The 21,635-nt window shown below is 34.6% G+C and overlaps 1 protein-coding gene across 12 annotated transcripts; it reads left to right on the top strand.

The window, feature by feature from the left end:
* The first annotated feature begins 5,050 nt into the window (after positions 1-5,050).
* On the top strand, positions 5,051-21,427 carry LOC131160122 (exocyst complex component SEC15A). 12 transcript variants are annotated; one of them, XM_058115466.1, is made up of 5 exons: positions 5,123-5,515; positions 9,036-9,107; positions 18,040-18,219; positions 18,296-18,407; positions 18,885-21,427. In XM_058115466.1, the coding sequence occupies exon 5, from the start codon at positions 18,899-18,901 to the stop codon at positions 21,266-21,268; it is 2,370 nt and encodes a 789-aa protein (XP_057971449.1). In that variant the 5' UTR covers positions 5,123-5,515; positions 9,036-9,107; positions 18,040-18,219; positions 18,296-18,407; positions 18,885-18,898; the 3' UTR covers positions 21,269-21,427. The 12 variants fall into 12 exon arrangements, 10 of the variants coding, with proteins under 10 accessions (XP_057971448.1, XP_057971449.1, XP_057971451.1 ...); XM_058115469.1 differs by having other exon boundaries at positions 5,178-5,515; positions 17,938-18,219; XM_058115464.1 differs by having other exon boundaries at positions 5,198-5,515; positions 17,706-18,219.
* The last annotated feature ends 208 nt before the right edge of the window (positions 21,428-21,635 follow it).

The raw sequence follows: 21,635 nt of genomic DNA, 5'->3' as shown, positions 1-21,635 counted from the left end.
TTTTTATGGACTTTGTGGCGGGTTTACTGCTAGTACGATAGGGGCAGAATGCTATTTGGGTGGTCGTAGATCGATTAACGAAGACCACTCACTTTATTCCAATTAAAGTCAACTTCTCCATGGACAGACTGGTAGAGATATATATTCAAGAGATAGTGCGATCACATGGCGTTCCATTGTCTATAGTATCAGACCGAGACCCACGTTTCACATCATGATTTTGGAGGAGTCTGCAGGAGGCTCTAGGGACCCAGTTATCATTCAACACGACATTTCATCCTTAGACGGATGGGTAGTTAGAGAGGATGATTCAGATATTAGAAGATATGTTACGTGCATATGTGCTGGATTTTGGGGGTAGTTGGACCCAATATCTACCGCTAGTAGAGTTTGCATACAATAACAGCTATCATACCAGCATTAGCATGACACCTTACAAGGCACTATATGGTAGGAGATGTCATTCTCCTCTATACTGGGATGAGCTAGGTAAGAGGCGAGTTTTGGGACCGAAAATTGTGCAACAGGCATACGATAAAGTTCGGCTTATTAGAGAAAAAATTAAAGCAACTCAGAGTTGGTAGAAAAGCTATGTAGATAATCACTGCCGAAAATTGGAATTCAAGGTAGGAGATCATGTATTTTTGAAAATAATACCACTGAAAGGTACTATGAGGTTTTGGAGGAAGGGTAAGCTAAGCCCTAGGTTTATTGGCTCTTTTGAGATACTTGAGAGAGTGGGGTCAGTTGCCTGTAGGCTAGCCTTACCGCCAGTTTTATCCAGAATACATGACGTGTTTCATGTTTCTATACTGAAGAAATACGTCCCAGATTCCTCCCACGTGGAACTTGAAGATTGATTGGTTTATGAGGAGATACCAGTGCAAATCTTAGACAGGAAAGAACATAAATTGCATAATAAGAAGATTTCATTAGTAAAAGTCCAATGAAGGAATCATGCGGTGGAAGAAGCTTTATGGGAGCTTGAGGAAGAAATATGACAGAAATACCCGCACTTATTTATTGAGGAGCAGTAATCAGGGAAAATACAGGTAAGTATGTTAAGTTATTTTGTGTAGGTTAGTTAAGTACATGTAATAATTTTCTTTAGTAGGTAGTATTTTGGTTTTTGGAGAATCTTTCTTTTATATGTATGCAATCTCCCAGAACTCTGTTGTAACCATGGTATTCCTCCACCACAAGTGAGGGTGAGTAATAAAATAAGTAGCCCATTTTCTTCAAAGGATGGTATTCAATACAGATAGTTAATTTCGAGGACTAAATTTTATAAGGAAGGGAGAATGTAGAGACCCAAAGATTTATAACAATTAAATAATAAAAGAAAAGAGAGAAAAGGAATTTTAAAAAGGGGTTTCAGCAGGATCTCGTCGACGAGTGCAGAGTGCTCGTCGACGAGCAGGCCTCTTGGGCTCGTTGACGGGGACACGTGTCTCATCGATGAGAAATTATTGAGAGGACTATTTTAAAGGCTTGAAAACTCATCGATGAGGAGAAGGCGTTCATCAATGAACTCCCTTCATAGACTTGTCGACAAGGTGACATGGCTCGTCAACGAGGCCACATGGACAAGCATTTTATAAAACGCCAAAAATCGTTTTTCTGCAAGAGAATTTCATGCAGGACCGTTTATCTCTCTAAAAAAATTCATCTTCTCCTTCTTCTGTCTAGAATTTCGGCCTTGTTATACTCTGGTTCGACGATCGGAAGCAGCCACGCTACTCCTGGGAAGATTCTCTTCAAATTTTCCGGAGTAGTTCGTTGGTTATGCCAATTTGGGCACCATCCCAAAATTTGAGTAAGTTAGTTATTTTAGGATTTATAAGTCATTTGGTATTGATGGATTAGGTAAAATGCTTTAAATAGCATTATACTGAAGTTTGGTTGGGAAAAATGCAATTTCAGGGTGTTGAGCTGGGGAACACACGGGTGTAAATTTGGAGTATTTTGTGGGCTTCTCAGTAAGTCAGGTAAGAGGATAAGTTAAGTTAGTATCTTTTATGAAATTATTATGAATTAAACAACAATTATTTTCAGAAAAATATGTATGATATAGAATTATGTTTGGGAATATTACTGTTGAACAAGGAAATGATTTTAACACATTTTATATGGAAATATGATTTTAGGAAAAATTATAAAAAAACAGTACATGAATTATGTTTTAAAGATTATATTAAATAATGCAAGAATTTATGATTGTTACGTTATAGATTATGCCGGCAAAAATGCCGTGATTTTATGTCATGGATTATGCCAGTAAAAATACCGTGATTTTACGTTATGAATTATGCCGACGCTGATGCCGTGATTATGTATGATATGTAAGAAATCATGAAATATGTTTATGTCAGATATTACTTTGAATTACGAAACAGTTATGTTTAAATATGCAATGTATTATATGTTATCGGAACCTGCATAGCTTAATTCAGTTTTATGAAGCACGGTACCATAGCTATATGTTTATGATTATGAACATGTTAGTACTACCACACATCTTATATAGAGTGTGGGAGATGGCAATCGATGTGGCTTTATGGGAGTGTCGTAGTTCCCGTGGTAAACCGGCACAGGTGGAACCCATTGTACTTATAGACTTATGTTTAATTTAGCATAGTCGGCCAACCATTGCTAGGTCCTGCCTTCGGGCCGCACAACCCTATCATGTGGGGAGTAAGACATGATGATAGCTAACTAACTATCTATCCTGGGTAATAAGTTATGTATGATATGGTTATATAAGATGGTTTCTCAGTACAGAAATTTAGTTTGATATGCTATGTTATGATAAACCATGTTTTTATGCAATATGATACAACTATTATACCAGTTATGAATTATGTATTGTTTATATGTGTACCACGAAAAATACTCATGTTGCCACACTGATATTAATTTGTCTTCCTTGCTGAGAGTGTCTCACCCTAACATTACAAACATTTCAGAAAATCCAAGTAGGAGGGCGGATAGAGCCCCGTAGCAGTAGAAGTGGTTTGAGTTACCCTTTCTAAAGGGTAAGTGGATGAGTTAGGGTCATATGGATTTTTGGGTGGAGACCCTAGGAGTACTTTTTGGTGGATGACTGTATGTATATGTATATGACAGATTCAGTAGAACTCTGGTATGATTTCTGGTGTGTTATGACATGTATGTGATTTTATGTTTTTCGCTGCTTAGGTATCAGAGTTGTATGACAGGTATATCCCTGGTACCCATAGGTCCAGGTTGATTATGACTATGACAGTTTAGTAGGATTAATACGTATGTTATGATGCGGAAAATATATATATATATATATATTTATATATGTAAAAATGAGCAGGTTGTTACACCTACTGTGGGCATGCACACACAAACACACACACACACACATAGAGAGAGAGAGAGAGAGAGAGAGAGAGAGAGAGAGAGAGAGAGAGAGAGAGAGAGAGAGAGAGAGATATTAGCATAATAATACACATGTAGAGAATGTATATGTATGCGGCTACACACACACACACACACACACATATGAGGAACATGAAAGAGGGAGTAAGAGAGAGAAATTAACATTTATGACTAGTGCAAGCATATATAGTGTGTGTAGCATGTAGGCATGTGTGAAGAGAGAGACTAATCTAACTTCTCTCGATACTCTTTTTTCTAGCATATTTGGGTCCAAATGAAAAAGAAAGTTAATACTTTAGTTTTAAAAATAAGAGAATTAGTAAAGATAGAAACAAACTATTGTGAATAAGGAACATGAGAGAGAGAGAGAGAGAGAGAGAGAGAGAGAGAGAGAGAGAGAGAGAGAGAGAGAGAGAGAGAGCAAATTAACATTCATAACTAGTGCAAGCATATACAGTGTGTGTAGGAATGTGTGAAGAAAGAGTAATCTGACTTCTCTCGATACTTTACTTTTTTTTTCAAGCATATTTGGGTCCAAATGAAAAAGAAAAGTTAATAGTTTAGTTTTAAAAATAAGAGAATTAGTAAAGGTGGAAACCGGTTATTGCATGCATTGATTTATTAAGAAGTATAGTAATAAATTTGCTTTATTTTTATATGAATACATAATTTGGCGTCTTCTGAAATTCAAAAAATAATATAATACTTTATTGCTGCTTTGTACATGCATACTAAAGATTTTCAATGTGATTTTAATTCGCATAAATGAATGTTTTATGCAAATTTATGTGCTTATTCAATGAAATTTTTTCTCAAAAAGTAAAAAGTCCATTAAAACAAAGGGAATACATTGGAGTTATTGAGCACCTTAAAGGAGTAATGAAACAAACAACACACTAGAATATGAAATAGAATAAGATCAAAATAGAAACAACTACTTTTGTATGATGTAATATGATTTTAGCATCTTGAATAATTCTTTGAATCAACTTTTTAGTATAACAAGTTCCTCTAGAAAAAAAGAATTAAATTCCTTGCTTTCCATATGTAGTAAATTGCAGCAGCTTAAACGAGCCACTTCAAATCATCTTTCATAGTATTATGAAGATTGGGATTCCATCTCACTTCTTCATTCTAGGAATTGAAATTTCTGGGGATGTTTAGTTGAGAATTTTTTTATCATAAATCTTTCTCGAGAAACCACAATTTAAAAAACAAATGATCTCTATCTTAACTTCTTCATACTCTTCAACAGAATATGTAATTAGTTTTCACATCTTTGTCCTAGGAAAAGACTATAGAAAGAGTTTGTAGCCTATTCAATTTTGCCAGCTATAGTATAAAAGAGAGTGTAAATGAGATTGTTCTGTGCCAAAAAACCTCTTCATTATGTTCTGCTATCAGATTCCAAATAATAGAATTTTCTTTGGTAGAATTTAAAGAAAGTCGTAGGATTTCTTTAAGTTTAATTAAATCAAATAACATTCTTTTCAACGGTTGTTAGGATTGTTATCTTAGAAACTAGTAAATTTATCATCCATTTTTAAACCCAAATCAAAGGGTGGGAAGTTTCTTAAAATGTTTTTCGAGGATAAAAATGGCGAACATTTATAGAAGGAGAAAGGAGACTAACCCCATATTTAATACAATCATAGGAACTCCCCCTCCAAGCCCATGTACTATTTAATGCAATTGATTAATTCATGTGAATTGTGATTTTAATTGCAATTTAAATTTAAATTCTCCCAAGCTTGTACACATGCGAATACGACGCTTGATTTACCGAGAAAGAAAAGGAGGCCGGACTATGTTGCGTGTCGAGTTTGAGTGAAGAAACAGAGTATGAGCAGCTCTTGAGGGGAAGAAGCAACACCTAGCGTGGAAATTGCAAATATCCTCATCGATGAAATTTGAGCTAAGGGCGCAGGATTGCGAAGCGCACGGCAAAGGAGAATCACCTGCTAGATTTTCTGGACGATTTTCTTGAGAAAAGGAAGGGAAAATTTTCCGCGACTTTCTTGTTTTCCCGTCAGATTCCATCACTTTCGTGCTTGTATCGTGCTGGGTACAGATTTGGATTGGGGTCCGTACACTTCTTTGTTCGCCTGTAAGTTTTTCCATTTTCGATCTTGTGTTTTCTATATATGGATTATTTGTTCCTTTGCTTTTGGTGTGGTTTTCGGAAGCTGGGTGAGCAAGTATCAAAAGTATTTCTTGATAAATCAGGTTCCTGAAAATTGTAAAGTAGAAATAGCTGTCTTTTTTATTTGGTAGGAAGGCCGGACATTCGGAATTAATGACTTGTGTTTGATAAAAATCAATATTCCTCCTATGAATTTGCTTAGACTATTGTAGAGAATTTAGGCAAGCCATTAAGATGCGGCGGTTGAGTTTAAGGTGGATACAATTATTAGATATTAAGAAAGATTCGAGGAGCTCAAACCTTTGATGATATTAATGAATCCAGGGCTGACTGAATCCCATTTTGTTTCCAGCTTCTTGAGTGGGTTAAAGGATGAAATCAAGTGAATGCTACGCATGATGAATCCCTCTACTCTAGCTATAGCCTTTGTTTTTTCTCAATTACTGGTATGCATTTTAGATTTGTGTCAAAAACGGGGAAAGCTAATATTAGAAACACTATTGTTCCTTCATTTCTATTAATTCCATAAATATTCAAACTCTAGTATTTCTTGTCCCTCCAATTTTCAAAATAATTAAACTCAATTCCATTGTTCTTATGTGATCGGTCCTGAGTAGCCTAACAATTGAGGGAGTAGTCACATGACTAATTTTTTGAAGTAGAAGATAGCAGCCTTTTTTATAAGTAAAAGAGTGCTCTTGGTCCACAAGGCTCGCCGCTTTGTAAGGGTAGGGGGAGGGTCGTAACAGCGTATGCAGTCTTATCCTGTTTTTTATGTGGAGAGGCTGTTTCTTTGGATTTGAACCCGTGACCAACCAATCACAAAGGAGCAACCTTACCCTTAATCCAGGGCTCACCCTCACAGGCCTTTGTTATAACTAAAGGCGAAAAATTGTACATGGCCACATGTAAAATCAAAGAATTGAATTGTCTATTAGCTGAAAACTTGAAGGAAGAGTCATTTCAGGATCCAGCAGAAGACTTGGAAAAAAATGAAATGGAGGAAGAAATGCAAATCTCAATTCATGCATTGATAGGACAGGTAACTAATGAAATACTTAAGATAAAGGACTTATTAAGAAAAATTCTAATCTTGATTAAGAGTTGAAGCACTCGCAGCTTCCTTGATCTTTTAGTAGCTTCTACTGCAGGTTGTGATATTGTGCCCACAATGCCTATGAGAGTAACAGTGGCCAATGGTACCATGGGTGGCAGAGTATTCGAAACCAAAGTTAGGATATTGACATTGGGAGGCTGTGATATGTTTCTTGGTGTGGGCTGTTAAGAGCTACTCTTTCAATTTACAAGGGAGGTCAGTGAATCAGTTGCTGGGGTTGAAGAGTGAAACAGAATGTAAAATGTTGATGGCAAGGGATTTTGCAGAATAGTGTTGAAAAGGAGTACTGGACTCTTTGGCCATTTTTTTTTTCTGAGTCAGTGCCATCAGAACATGATCATAAAATTCCTTTATTGCTGCAATCTAAACCTGCTAATCAGAAGGCTTATAAAGACCCATATGCTTAGAAGAATGAAATAAAATGGTACAAGGAATGTTGGATGGGCATGATTCAAGCCTGCAATGGTCCCTTTGCATCACTGGGAAAGGATGGAAGTTTTGTTCATTGCTGCCAATTCAATGACACTTCAGTAAAAGGTGTCCTATTCCAGTTATTAATGAACTTACTAGACGGGTTGTATGAGCTAAGTACTTCTCTCAAATTGACATTAGATCAGGACATCACCAAATCATAATTACAAAAAAGGATATTCCTAATACACTGTTAGGACGCAACAGAGGTTATGTAAATTTAAAGTGTTGATTTGTATTAACCAATGTACTAGTGAATTTCCAAGCTCTTGGGAATCTCATTTACAAATTTTTTCTTTGGAATTTGTGTTGATCTTATTTTATGAGTTTTACAATTCTACTTTAGAACAACATGTGCAACATTTTAAGGTTTTCTAAATATTGAGAGCACATGCTGTCTATGCCAAACTCTCTAAATGTGCCTTTGTTCAGAACCAAATTTAATTTAAGACAAATTGTCACTGATGGAGGGGTCAAGGCAGGCCTCATAAAATATTATGTCATAATGGCCTTGACCAACCATAGTCAAGTCTCAGAAGATTTCTAAGAGTATTACAGGAAGCCCATTGAGGGATATGGTGCCATTAGTTGACCCCTCATTGAGCTTCATGAAAAGGCAACTAACTGTTGATTCCAGTAGCCGAACTTGCTTTTGTAGTCCTTAAAACTGCTATGACTATGATAACTGCTCTGGTGTTAACCTTTCCTGTTTTTTCAAGGTTCATAATTGTGGAAAATGATGCTTACAACAAAGGAATGAGGGGTTGTTTCACAGCAGCAGGGCAGATCAATTGCTTTTCTCAGTAGGGCTTAAGTCCCTAGAAATCTTGGTTTATCAGTCTGTAAAAAAGAGTTATTGGCTGTACTTTTGGCTATGATGAAGTTGACATCTTATCTTATGAGACATCAAGTTATCATAATAACTGATCAACAGAATTTTAAAATTGCTGTTGGAACAAAATGTTACTTCTATGTTACAGCGGAAATGCCTTACAAAACTTTAAGAGTTTGGTTACGCAATTGAATACAAGAAGGGTTTAGACAATATTTTCGCTGATGCTGTATCTAGAAGAATAGAACATGTTCTGTTACATGAGCAGTACAACCCTCTTGTGGCTAGGAGAGTTTTAAGATTTATGATAGAGATGATTAAGTTGAAAAGCCAATTATTTCACCCACGATTCATCCTAATTCTCACTGTCATTTTCCTCATGACCTGGGGCTTCTTAGATACAAAGTCTGGCTTTATATTGGTTCAGCTGCTTATCTCAGAGTTAAACTGCTGAAATATTTACACTCTTTTCCTGTTGGAGGACATTCAGGTGCGAAGGAACTTTATTTAGAACTTCAAACATCTTTTATTGGTCTAAGATGAAGGAAGAATTGTAGGATTTTTTTGCTTCTTGTGATGCACGTCAAATAGTTTAAAGGAAAACATGTTTCTTACCCTGGGTTATTATAAACTACATCATCCCCAAGCAGAACATAGAGTTCAATATCCATGGATTATATGGAACTGTTACCTAGATAAGAGGGTACGAATCTTATCTTTGCATTGGTGGACAGGTTTGCATAGTATAGCCATCTCATTCCTCCCACTCACCCGTATTCTTCTCATATAGTCGTTCAAGTGTTTAATGGAAAACATATATGAGCTTTGTTGAGGCTTGATTTAAATTGTTGGCTCACAACCTAATAGCTGTAGGGCCCACAACCTAACAGATGAAGCTTTGAGGTAAAGTGGTAATCTAACATGGTATTAGAGGTAGTTTACCGGGAGGTTGTAGGTTTTAGTCTTGTTGCTTGAGTTTATTTTGTGGTGTTTAAAAAAAAAATTATCATATTCCTTCTAATGTGTGTTATTTATTGTGCGTTTATCTTCCTACATGTTGTCAGGCTGCACGTGCAGGGGAGTGGTAAGGCTTGATATACATTGTTGGTCCACAACCAAACAACTTAAGCTTTTAGGTAAAGTGGTAAATTAACAAGCTCCATGGCATCCTCGTCTCATTTTCATTTTTTTTTTTTTTAATAAATAGACATATGGCTTTCTTTAGCACTTTTTGGAAGAAAACTTTTTAGAATGATTAGTAGACATGTTAAATGGGTGGATATGGGTCAAGATGGGTAGGGTCAAAATGGTTGGGTCATTTATGACCCATTTATATAAAATATTTAACCAATATATGACCCATACCCATTTAGACACGGGTCAACCCATTACCCATTTAATTTTAAAGCATGCAAAAGCAATTATTGAATATTGGGTTAAACATATTACCATCTTTAAACATTATCATTGCCACATCTTCTCGCTATCTTTGAAGGTTATTTGATCTTTTGCTCGATTGAATAATGTGTACATAATTACCTAATTACGTACATGTATGCATGCATATTAATTGGTTTGCATAACTAAATTGAACCAATTGTGTACACTCATAATTGTGTAATCATGTACATATTGAATCGAGATGCCCATAATTACAAAATTATGTATAGATTTACAAATTATTGCTAGTATTAATTACAAATTAATTATGTAGTTTAATTTCAAACGATAGTTGTAAAAAATACTATAATTACTTATCTATATAATTACGGACATACTTACCAACTAGTTACGTAATTACATATTTACATGCATGCATATTAATTAGTTTGCATAATCAACCCAACCAATTGTATGCACTCATAATTGCATATATATATATATATTACAAAATTATATATGTAAATTTCCGAATTATAGTATTGGTTTCGTAAATTAATTACATAGTTTAATTTCAAAAGATAGTTATAGCCAATAATAAAATTATTCAAAAGATAGTTATAGCCAATAATAAAATTATGTATGTATCTATATAATTACAGACATATCTTAATCAATTCATTATGTCATTACGCATATGCATGCATGCATATTAAATTGTTTGAATAAACGAATCCAACCAATTGCGTACACTCATAATTGGATGATTACATACACTCATAAACAAAGTAAACCAATTATGCATATCCATAATTGCGTCATTACATACATGTTCAAACGGAATTGTCCATAGTTTTAAAATTATGTCTATATATTTTCAAATTCTAGTATTAACTAAGTAATTTTGTTGTTTAATTTCAAATGATAGGTGTAATCATTACTATAATTATATATTTACGTAATTAGGACATATCTAAACTGAACCAATTACGTAATTGTGTACATGCATGTATATTAATTAGTTTGGAAAACTGAAACAGACCAATTATGTATATATATATAATTGCGTATTTAATTATGTACATATTCAAATTGAATTGTCCATAATTAAAAAATTATTGTATATAAATTTTTAAATAACAGTATTAATTATGTAATTATGTACTTAGTTTAATTTCAAATGATGTGTGTAATTAATACTATAATTACAGTGATGTACATAACTATTGATATATTTAAATCAAATAAATTATTTAATTACGTATATGCATGCATATTAGGTGGTTTGGATAATCAAATCAAACCAACTATGCACATAATTATGTAACTACACACATATTCGAATTGAATTGCCCACAATTACATAATTAGGTATGTAGATTTTCAAATTATAGTGTTAATTACGTAATTATGTAGCTTAGTTTCAAATGATAGCTAAATATAACCAATACTATAATTACATAACTACATAATTACAGACATATCTAAACCAAAGTAATTATGTAATTACGTACATGCATGTTGCATGCATATGAACCAAATCAATTTCGTACATTTATAATTGCGTAATTACAAATATATTTAGACCAATTATGTATATAGATTTTTTGAGTAACGGTATTAATTACATTTTATGTAGTTTAATTTCAAATGATAGGTGTAGTCAACAATTAATATAATTACATACCTATAACTGGAAGTAGAGAGCTAAGCAGCGCGAACTCTCTGGAAGTAAGTGGAGGCATTTCATGTATTTCATGTTCTATCGTCTTCTTCTTCTCCTTGTTCGTCTTCTTGTTATTGTTCTTGTTCTTCTTTTCTCTATTCACTGGTTATTATCTGTTGATGAACTATATTCGATCATAATAACTGGCATTAGAAAGGTTGAGAGTCAGTGAATTGAGGGTAGAAGGAATGGGATTTAAGGCACTTGAGGAGCAACTAGAAGAGCAGGAATCATGTTTTGCGGAGCTATCAGATCTGCAAATGGAAACTGGAGCAGAGTTTCTTAAATTCAAGGAATCTCAAGAGGAATGCAATAAATGAATTGGCCATTAATATGATATGATCAATGGTAGTCTCAAATTGGATGCTCCTAATTTCCATAGACAATGCAGTAATAGAGGGGGCTGCTTCAAATCCTGAAAGCGAATGGTGATTGTTGCCCAATCCTACAGATCTTGAAACAAGAGAAGCCCACTGCAAAAACAAAACTCTTGAGTTAGGAGGATTATAAGAGGGCTCAAAGTAGAATTTCCTATTTTTCGCGCGCGCGGGGGGGTGTGGGAAATTCAAGAAGCTGGGTGAGCAAGTATCAAAAGTATTTCTTGATAAATCAGGTTCCTGAAAATTGTAAAGTAGAAATAGCTGTCTTTTTTATTTGGTAGGAAGGCCGGACATTCGGAATTAAGTACTTGTGTTTGATAAAAATCAATATTCCTCCTATGAATTTGCTTAGACTATTGTAGAGAATTTAGGCAAGCCATTAAGATGCGGCGGTTGAGTTTAAGGTGGATACAATTATTAGATATTAAGAAAGATTTGAGGAGCTCAAACCTTTGATGATATTCATGAATCCAGTGCTGACTGAATCCCACTTTGTTTCCAGCTTCTTGAGTGGGTTAAAGGATTAAATCAAGTGAATGCTACGCATGATGAATCCCTCTACTCTAGCTATAGCCTTTGTTTTTTCTCAATTACTGGTATGCATTTTAGATTTGTGTCAAAAACAGGGAAAGCTAATATTAGAAACACTATTGTTCCTTCATTTCTATTAATTCCATAAATATTCAAGCTCTAGAATTTCTTTTCCCTCCAATTTTCAAAATATTTAAACTCAATTCCATTGTTCTTATTTCATCGGTCCTGAGTAGCCTAACAATTGAGGGTGTAGTCACATGACTAATTTTTTGAAGATAGCAGCATTTTTAATAAGTAAAAGAGTGCCGCTGGCCCACAAGGCTCCCTGCTTTCTAAGGGCATGACGAGGGTCGTTACAGCGTATGCAGTCTTATCCTGTTTTTTATGCAGAGAGGCTGTTTCTTTAGATTTGAACCCGTGACCAACCGATCACAAAGGAGCAACCTTACCCTTAATCTAGGGCTCGCCCTCGCAGGCCTTTGTTATATCTAAAGGCGAAAAATTGTACATGGCCACAGATGTGAAATCAAACAATTGAATTGTCTATTAGCTGAAAACTTGAAAGAAGGGTCATTTCAGGATCCAGCAGAGGACTTGGAAAAGAATGAAATGGAGAGAAATGCAAATCTCAATTCATGCATTGATAGGACAGGTAACTAATAAAATACTTAAGATAAAGGACTTATTCGGAAAAATTCTATTCTTGATTAACAGTTGAAGCCAATGGTACCATGGGTGGCAGAGTATTCGAAACCAAAGTTAGGATATTGACATTGGGAGGCTGTGATATGTTTCTTGGTTTGGGCTGTTAAGAGCCCGTGGAACAATTCTTTTTGATTTTAGCAGAGCTACTCTTTCAATTTACTAGGGAGGTCGGTGAGTCAGTTGCTGGGGTTGAAGGGTGAAACAGAATGTAAAATGTTGATTGGCGAAGGATTTTGCAGACTAGTGTTGAAAAGGAGTAGTGGACTCTTTGGCTTTTTTTTTTTTTCTGAGCCAGTGTCATCAGAACATGATCATAAAATTCCTTTATTGCTGCAATCTAAACCTGCTAATCAGAAGGCTTATAAAGACCCATTTGCTTATAAGAATGAAATAAAATGGTACAAGGAATGTTGGATGGGCACGATTCAAGCCTGCAATGGTCCCTTTGCATCACTGGGATTGTTAGTCAAGTAAAAGGATGGAAGTTTTGTTCATTGTTGCCAACTCAATGACACTTCAGTAAAGGGTGTCCTATTCCAATTATTAATGAACTTACTAGATGGGTTTTATGAGCTAAGTTCTTCTCTCAAATTGACATTAGATCAGGACATCACCAAATCATAATTACAAAAATAGATATTCCTAATACACTGTTAGGACGCAACAGAGGTTATGTAAATTTAAAGTTATGATTTGTATTAACCAATGTACTAGTGAATTTCCAAGCTCTTGGGAATCTTATTTTCAAACTTTTTCTTTGGAATTTGTGTTGATCTTATTTTATGAGTTTTACACTACTTTAGAACAACATGTGCAACATTTTAAGGTTTTCTAAATATTGAGAGCACATGCTGTCTCTGCCAAACTCTCTAAATGTGCCTTTGTTCAGAACAAAATTGAATTTTAGACAAATTGTCACTGATGGAGGGGTTAAGGCAGACCTCATAAAACATTAAGTTTATGTTATAATGGCATTGACCTACCATAGTCAAGTCTCTTAGAAGATTTCTAAGAGTATTACAGGAAGCCCATTAAGGGACATAGTGCCATTAGTTGAGCCCTCATTGAGCTTCATGAAAAGGCAACTTACTGTTGACTCCAGTAGCCGAACTTGCTTTTGTAGTCCTTAAAACAGCTATGACTATGACAACTGCTCTGGCAATTACCTTTCCTGATTTTTCAAGGTTCATCATTGTGGAAAATGATGCTTACAACAAAGGAATGGGGGGTTGTTTCACAGCAGCTGGGCAGATCAATTGCTTTTCTCAGTAGGGCTTAAGTCCCTAGAAATCTTGGTTTATCAGTCTCTGAAAAAGAGTTATTGGCTGTACTTTTGGCTATGATGAAGTTGGCATCTTATCTTATGAGACATCAAGTTATCATAATAACTGATAAAAGAGTTTTAAAATTGCTGTTGGAGCAAAATGTTACTTCTACGTTACAGCAGAAATGCCTTACAAAACTTTTAAGAGTTTGATTTTGCAATTGAATACAAGAAGGGTTCAGACAATACTGTTGCTGAGGCTGTATCTAGAAGAATAGAAGATGAAGGCTCATGTTCTGTTACATGAGCAGTACAACCCTCTTGTGGCTAGGAGATTCTTAAGATGATTACGTTTAAAAGCCAATTATTTCAACCATGATTCGTCCTAATTCTCACCCTCATTTTCCTCATGACCTGGGGCTTCTTAGATACAAAGTCTGGCTTTATATTGGTTCAGCTGCTTATCTCAGAAGTTAAACTGCTGAAATATTTACACTTACTTTCTGTTGGAGGACATTAAGGTGTGAAAGAACTTTATTTAGAACTTCAAACATCTTTTATTGGTCTAAGATGAAGGAAGAATTGTAGGATTTTTTTGCTTCTTGTGATGAACATAAAATATTTTAAAGGAAAACATGTTTCTTACCCTTGGTTATTATAAACTACATCATTCCCAAGCAGAACTTAGAGTTCAATATCCATGGATTATATGGAACTATTACCTAGATAAGAGGGTACAAATCTTATCTTTGCGTTGGTGGACAGGTTTGCTGAGTATAGCCCTCTCATTCCTCCCACTCACCCGTATTCTTCTCATATAGTGGTTCAAGTGTTTAATGGAAAACATATATGAGCTTTGTTGAGGCTTGATATAAATTGTTGGCTCACAACCTAACAGATGGAGGGCCCGCAACCTAACAGATGAAGCTTTGAGGTAAAGTGGTAATCTAACATGGTATTAGAGCTAGTTTACCGGGAGGTCATAGGTTTTAGTCTTGTTGCTTGAGTTTATTTTGTGGTGTTTAAAAATAAAAAAATTATCATATTCCTTCTAATGGGGTGTTATTTATTGTGCGTTTATCGTCCTACGTGTTGTCGGGCTGCACGTGCAGGGGAGTGGTAATGCTTGATATACATTGTTGGCCCACAACCAAACAACTTAAGCTTTTAGGTAAAGTGGTAAATTAACAAGCTCCATGGCATCCTCGCCTCATTTTCTTTTTTTTTTTTTTAGTAAATAGACATATGGCTTTCTTTAGCACTTTTTGGAAGAAAACTTTTTAGAATGATTAGTAGACATGTTAAATGGGTGGATATGGGTCAAGATGGGTAGGGTCAAAATGGTTGGGTCATTTATGGCCCATTTATATAAAATATTTGACCAATTTATGACCCATACCCATTTAGACATGGGTTAACCCATTACCCATTTAATTTTAATGCATGCAAAAGCAATTATTGAATACTGGGTTAAACATATTACCATCTTTAAACATTATCATTGCCACATCTTCTCGCCATCTTTGAAGGTTATTTGATTTGTTGCTTGATTGAATAATTTGTACATATTACCTAATTACATACATGTATGCGTGCATATTAATTGGTCTGCATAACTAAATTAAACCAATCGTGTACACTCATAGTTGTGTAATCATGTACATATTGGAATCGAGATGCCCATAATTACAAAATTATGTATAGATTTACAAATTATTGCTAGTATTAATTACAAATTAATTATATAGTTTAATTTCAAATGATAGTTGTAACAAATACTATAATTACTTATCTATATAATTACGGACATACTTACCAACTAGTTACGTAATTACATATATGCATGCATGCATATTAATTAGTTTGCATAATCGACCCAACCAATTGTGTACACTCATAATTGCATGTATATATATGTACATATTTAAATTGAGATGTCCATTATTACAAAATTATGTATGTAAATTTCCGAATTGTAGTATTGGTTTCGTAAATTAATTATATAGTTTAATTTCAAAAGATAGTTGTAGCCAATAATATGATTATGTATCTATATAATTGCGGACATATCTTAATCAATTAATTATGTCACTATGTATATGCATGCATTCGTATTAATTGGTTTGAATAAACGAATCTAGCCAATTGCGTAAACTCATAATTGGATGATTACGTACCCTCATAAACAATGTAAACCAATTATGCATATCCATAATTGCGTCATTACATACATGTTCGAACGGAATTGTCCATAGTTTTAAAATTATGTCTATATATTTTCAAATTCTAGTATTAACTAAGTAATTTTGTTGTTTAATTTCAAATGATAGGTGTAATCATTACTATAATTATATATTTACGTAATTAGGACATATCTAAACTGAACCGATTACGTAATTGTGTACATGCATGTATATTAATTAGTTTGGAAAACTAAAACGGACCAATTATGTATATATATATAATTGCGTATTTAATTATGTACATATTCAAATTGAATTGTCCATAATTAAAAAACTATTGTATATAAATTTTTAAATAACAGTATTAATTATGTAATTATGTAATTAGTTTAATTTCAAATGATATGTGTAATTAATACTATAATTACAGTGATGTACATAACTATTGATATATTTAAATCAAATAAATTATTTAATTACGTATATGCATGCATATTAAGTGGTTTGGATAATCGAATCAAACCAATTTTGTACATAATTAAGTAACTACGCACATATTTGAATTGAATTGCCCACAATTACTAAATTAGGTATGTTTACATAACTACATAATTATAGACATATCTAAGCCGAAGTAATTATGTAATTATGTACATGCATGTTGCATGCATATGAACCAAATCAATTTTGTACATTTATTATTGCGTAATTACAAATATATTTAGACCGATTATGTATATAGTTTTTTTGAGTAATGGTATTAATTACATATTTATGTAGTTTACTTTCAAATGTCAAGTGTAGTCAACAGTCAATATAATTACATACCTATAAAATTATGAATATATCTAAATTGAACCAATTATGTGAAGTGCATAAATGCATGCATATTAATTGGTTTGGAAAACCAAAGTTAATCAAATTACGTGCATATTTATAATTGTGTAATTATGTACATATTTATAAAATTATGCATTTAGGTTAACTATAATATTAAGTATGTAATTTTATAATTTAATTACAAATGGTAGTTATAGACAATACTAGAATCACATACCTACATAATTAGAGACATCTCTAAATCAAACCGCTTATGCAATTATGAACATGCATGCATATTAATTTATTTGAAAACCAAATCAAATTATGTACATAATTATACTAATATTCTAAATGAACAGTACATAATTACATTACGCATATAGAGATTCAAATTATAATATTAGTTACTTGTAGTATATTTTTAAATGTGATCTATTGAATAGATTATTTACGATTATAATTAATAAGGTTGGAAATTTAAATGGTTAATTGGTTAAGTGGGTACACCCATCTAACGCATTTAATAAATGGGTCAAAATAGCTCACCCGTTTATGACCCATATAATTACATGGGTGTACCCTAATCCTTTTACTTATGATTGGTATGGCTGGGTTAATGGGTATGAGTTGTAATTCCCACTTCTAATGATTGATGCCCATTTTGCATATGAGTTGCTCCTATCATTCACAAACCAATGGACAAATGAAGAGAGTAAACAGTGTATTGTGAATTTTCTTAGGTGCATGTGTGGTCAAAATCCCAATTCTTGGTGTCTTTGGATATCCTTAACTGAATGTTGCTATTATAGCAATACCATATAGCTCCAAAGATCACTTCCTTTGAGGTTTTTTATGGGTATTCTCCTCAATTGAGCTGGGCCTAGATTCAATTTTGGGTATTTCAGTGGCTTAATATTATGACTTCCTCTCCAAAAGCCTTCACATGGTTAGAATTTAAAGCACATTTTGCAGCAAGCCCCCATTAGATGAAACAGCTAGCACATCGTACTTGCACTGAACGAGATCTTAATCCTTGAAGATTATGTTTGTCTGAAACTGCGCTGTTACTGGTAGACCACAGTTGCTCTCTGGAAGTGCCTCAAACTACCACCCAAACATTTTGGTCCCTGCAATGTTTTGGCTAAAGCAAGGCCAATTGCTGATAGATTGGAGTTCCCACCTCAAGCTACTACCGCTTATAGATGGAGGACATCCTTTGTTTCATGCTTCCCTTAAGCGGATGGTTGGCAATAGGTTTGTACCTAATTTTTAATTACCTCTTATTGACCTCAAAGGTCATTTCGAATGATAAATAGAAATAATTGTGCAGTAGTGCAACAAGTGCTGGTTCAATCATCCAACTTCCCTCCTTGAAGATGCTTCTTGGGAGGACTGGACATTCTTGAAGTCCCAATTTCGGTTCTTTCAAACTTGAAGACAAGGTTTGCTCGAGTAAAAGCAGTTGGTAGTTTTGTTAGTTTGTATAGTTCTACTACAGTAATTAATATTTTTGGTACTTACATTGTTGTTTATTCTACTTGAAAAAAATGTATAAATTTGGAAGGACAGAGTTCTGTACAAACATTCTGGAAGAAATTGGATGCATTCCATATTCTATTTTCTCTTCCTTTTTTTTTTTTTTTGTTGATTATATGCTGATGGATTTGCAAGGGCCACTTTAATTTAATTTTACGATATCAATTGATGAAATTGATTACAAAATAAAACAATAAAACCTATTTTAAGAATTCATTCATGTTTTCATTTTTTTTGGTTGTGTTCATTTTGATTGTTGATTTGATTCCTTTATTTTTTGGAAAAAATATCAATTTGTTGATTTGGTTCCTTTTTTTTTTTTTGAGAAAACATCAAATATAATCCCTGATTGTATGTATTTGTTTCTTTTGTGGTTTTACAAGGCTTGTTTAAAACAATGAATGCAAAACCCAAGAGGAGAACTGTAACAGAAAATGGGGATGCGGGAGAGGACTTGCTCCTTGCAACTTCTGTTGGGAATAGAATGGATCTAGGCCCAACTGTGAGACATGCTTTTGAAGCAGGGCAGCCTGATGCCCTTCTTCAACAGCTTAAGAATGTTGTGAAGAAGAAGGAAGTTGAAATTGAGGAGCTATGCAAGACCCACTATGAGGAATTCATTCTAGCTGTTGATGAGCTCCGTGGTGTCCTGGTTGATGCTGAAGAGCTGAAAGGTGAGCTTTCGAATGATAATTTTAATTTGCAGGAGGTTGGGAGTGCACTTTTGTTAAGAATCGAGGAGCTCATTGAGTATTATTCTATCCAAAAGAATGTGACTGAAGCCATAAAGATGTCAAGGAACTGCATTCAGGTGTTAGAACTTTGTCTGAAGTGTAATAATCACATATCTGAGCATCAGTTTTATCCTGCTTTGAGAACTGTGGATCTGATTGAGGGAAAGTACTTGCAGAACATCCCCATTCAGGCACTCCAAGTGATGATACAAAAGCGGATACTAGTAATCAAATCACATATTGAGAGGAAAGTATGTTCTGAATTTAATGAATGGCTAGTTCACATAAGGAGCAGTGCAAAAGATATTGGACAAACGGCAATTGGACATGCTGCATCAGCCCGTCAAAGGGACAAAGAAATGTTGGCCCTTCAAAAGGAAGCTGAGGAGAGTAACTATTTTGGTTTAGCAGATGTTGCATTTGCTTTAGATGTTGAGGAAATTGATGAAGAATCTGTTCTCAAATTTGACCTCACACCTCTTTATCGGGCATATCACATTCACACTTGCCTTGGAATCCAAGAGCAGTTTTGTGAACATTACTTTAAGAATCGGTTATTGCAGCTCAACTCAGACTTGCAGATCTCGTCTACACAACCTTTTCTTGAATATTATCAAACTTTTTTGGCTCAAATTGTTGGTTATTTTATGGTGGAGGATCGGGTCTTGAGGACTGCTGGGGGTTTGTTGTCAGGTAATCAGGTTGCAACAATGTGGGAAACGGCTGTAGCTAAAGTGACAGCTGTTTTGGAAGAACAGTTTTCCAATATAGATTCTGTGGCCCATCTTGTTGCTGTCAAGGATTATGTCACCCTTCTCGGGGTGACTCTTCGACGGCATGGATATGAAGTAGGTCCACTTCTTGAAGTTCTTGACGGTAGTCGAGACAAATACCATGAGCTTCTTTTGGAAGACTGTCAACAACGAATTGCTGATGTTATTGCCAAAGACACCTATGAACAGGTGGTAATGAGAAAGGATACAGACTATAATACAAGTGTCAAGGCGTTTCATCTCCAAACTTCAGATATAATGCCAGCCTTTCCATATGTTGCACCATTTTCCTCAATGGTACCTGATATCTGCCATATTGTTAGATCATTCATCAATGCGTCAGTTGATTATTTGTCATATGGAGGAAATATGAATTTTTATGATTTTGTGAAGAAGTATTTGGATAAGCTGTTGATTGATGTCCTAAATGATGTTATGCTTAAAATGATTCACAATGACAGCATTGGTGTATCTCAAGCTATGCGGATTGCTGCAAACATTGGTGTTCTTGAAAGAGCTTGTGATTTTTTTCTTCAACATGCAGCCCAACAATGTGGGATCCTGGGCCGGTCGGTTGAGAGGCCTCAAGCCAGTTTAGCAGCCAAAGTGGTTCTGAAAACTTCAAGGGACGCAGCCTATGTTACTTTACTGAATTTGGTGAACTCCAAGTTAGGTGTGTGTATGGCACTTGCAGAAAATGTCAATTGGACTTCAGATGAAATACCTGTGAATGGAAATGAGTATGTAAATGAAGTGGTTATTTACCTTGACACCATTATATGCACAGCACAGCAAATTTTACCTTCAGATGCTTTGTACAAGCTTGGGAGTGGAGCTTTTGAGCATATTTCCAACACTATTATAGCAGCTTTTCTTAGTGATGGGGTGAAGAGGTTCAATGTTAATGCAGTCATGGGCATCAACAATGATTTAAAGATAATAGAATCTTTTGCTGATGAGAGGTTTCATAGTACTGGTCTAACTGAAATATACCCTGAAGGTAGTTTCAGAGGCTGCTTAATGGAAGCACGGCAATTGGTAAATCTGCTCTTGAGCACTCAGCCAGAGAGCTTCTTGAATCCTGTAATAAGGGAGAAAAATTACGGCACTTTGGATTACAAGAAGTTGCAATTTATATGTGCGAAATACAAGGATTCCCCAGATGGGCTGTTCGGAAGCCTTTCCAACAGAAATACGAAGCAAAATGCTCGAAAAAAGTCAATGGATATGTTAAAGAGAAGACTGAGGGACTTTAATTAACAGTGACAGCAGTCTGAATATTATTTCTGCATTGGAAATAGGTTCACTTCTGATCTATGATGTTTTAGTCTAAAAGATTCTTTTATTTTCGCAAATTTTTTACCTGAAACAAATGTTTTTCACATTGCTTTGTTGCATAATATCCTTTATTCATAATAACTGCGCTGCATGTGTTTTCTGCTTTTCATTTTCTTTTTCTTTTTATTTTCCCTTACTGGCAAATAATTTTTTATTGTTTTTCTGGGAAAAAAACTTGTATGGAATGGGGTGCCTTGTAAGATTTGCAGGGCACCAAATTACCAATCCCATTTTGATGCCTTGGTGTTTTTTATGCAAGTGGGAGCCACCTGCACAGAATGTGGGTACA

Source organism: Malania oleifera, chromosome 7, assembly GCF_029873635.1.
Source record: "Malania oleifera isolate guangnan ecotype guangnan chromosome 7, ASM2987363v1, whole genome shotgun sequence".
In the NCBI taxonomy this organism is placed as follows: Eukaryota; Viridiplantae; Streptophyta; class Magnoliopsida; order Santalales; family Ximeniaceae; genus Malania; species Malania oleifera.
Note: the sequence above shows the minus strand (reverse complement) of the source record. Positions and strands in the feature narration are given on the sequence as shown.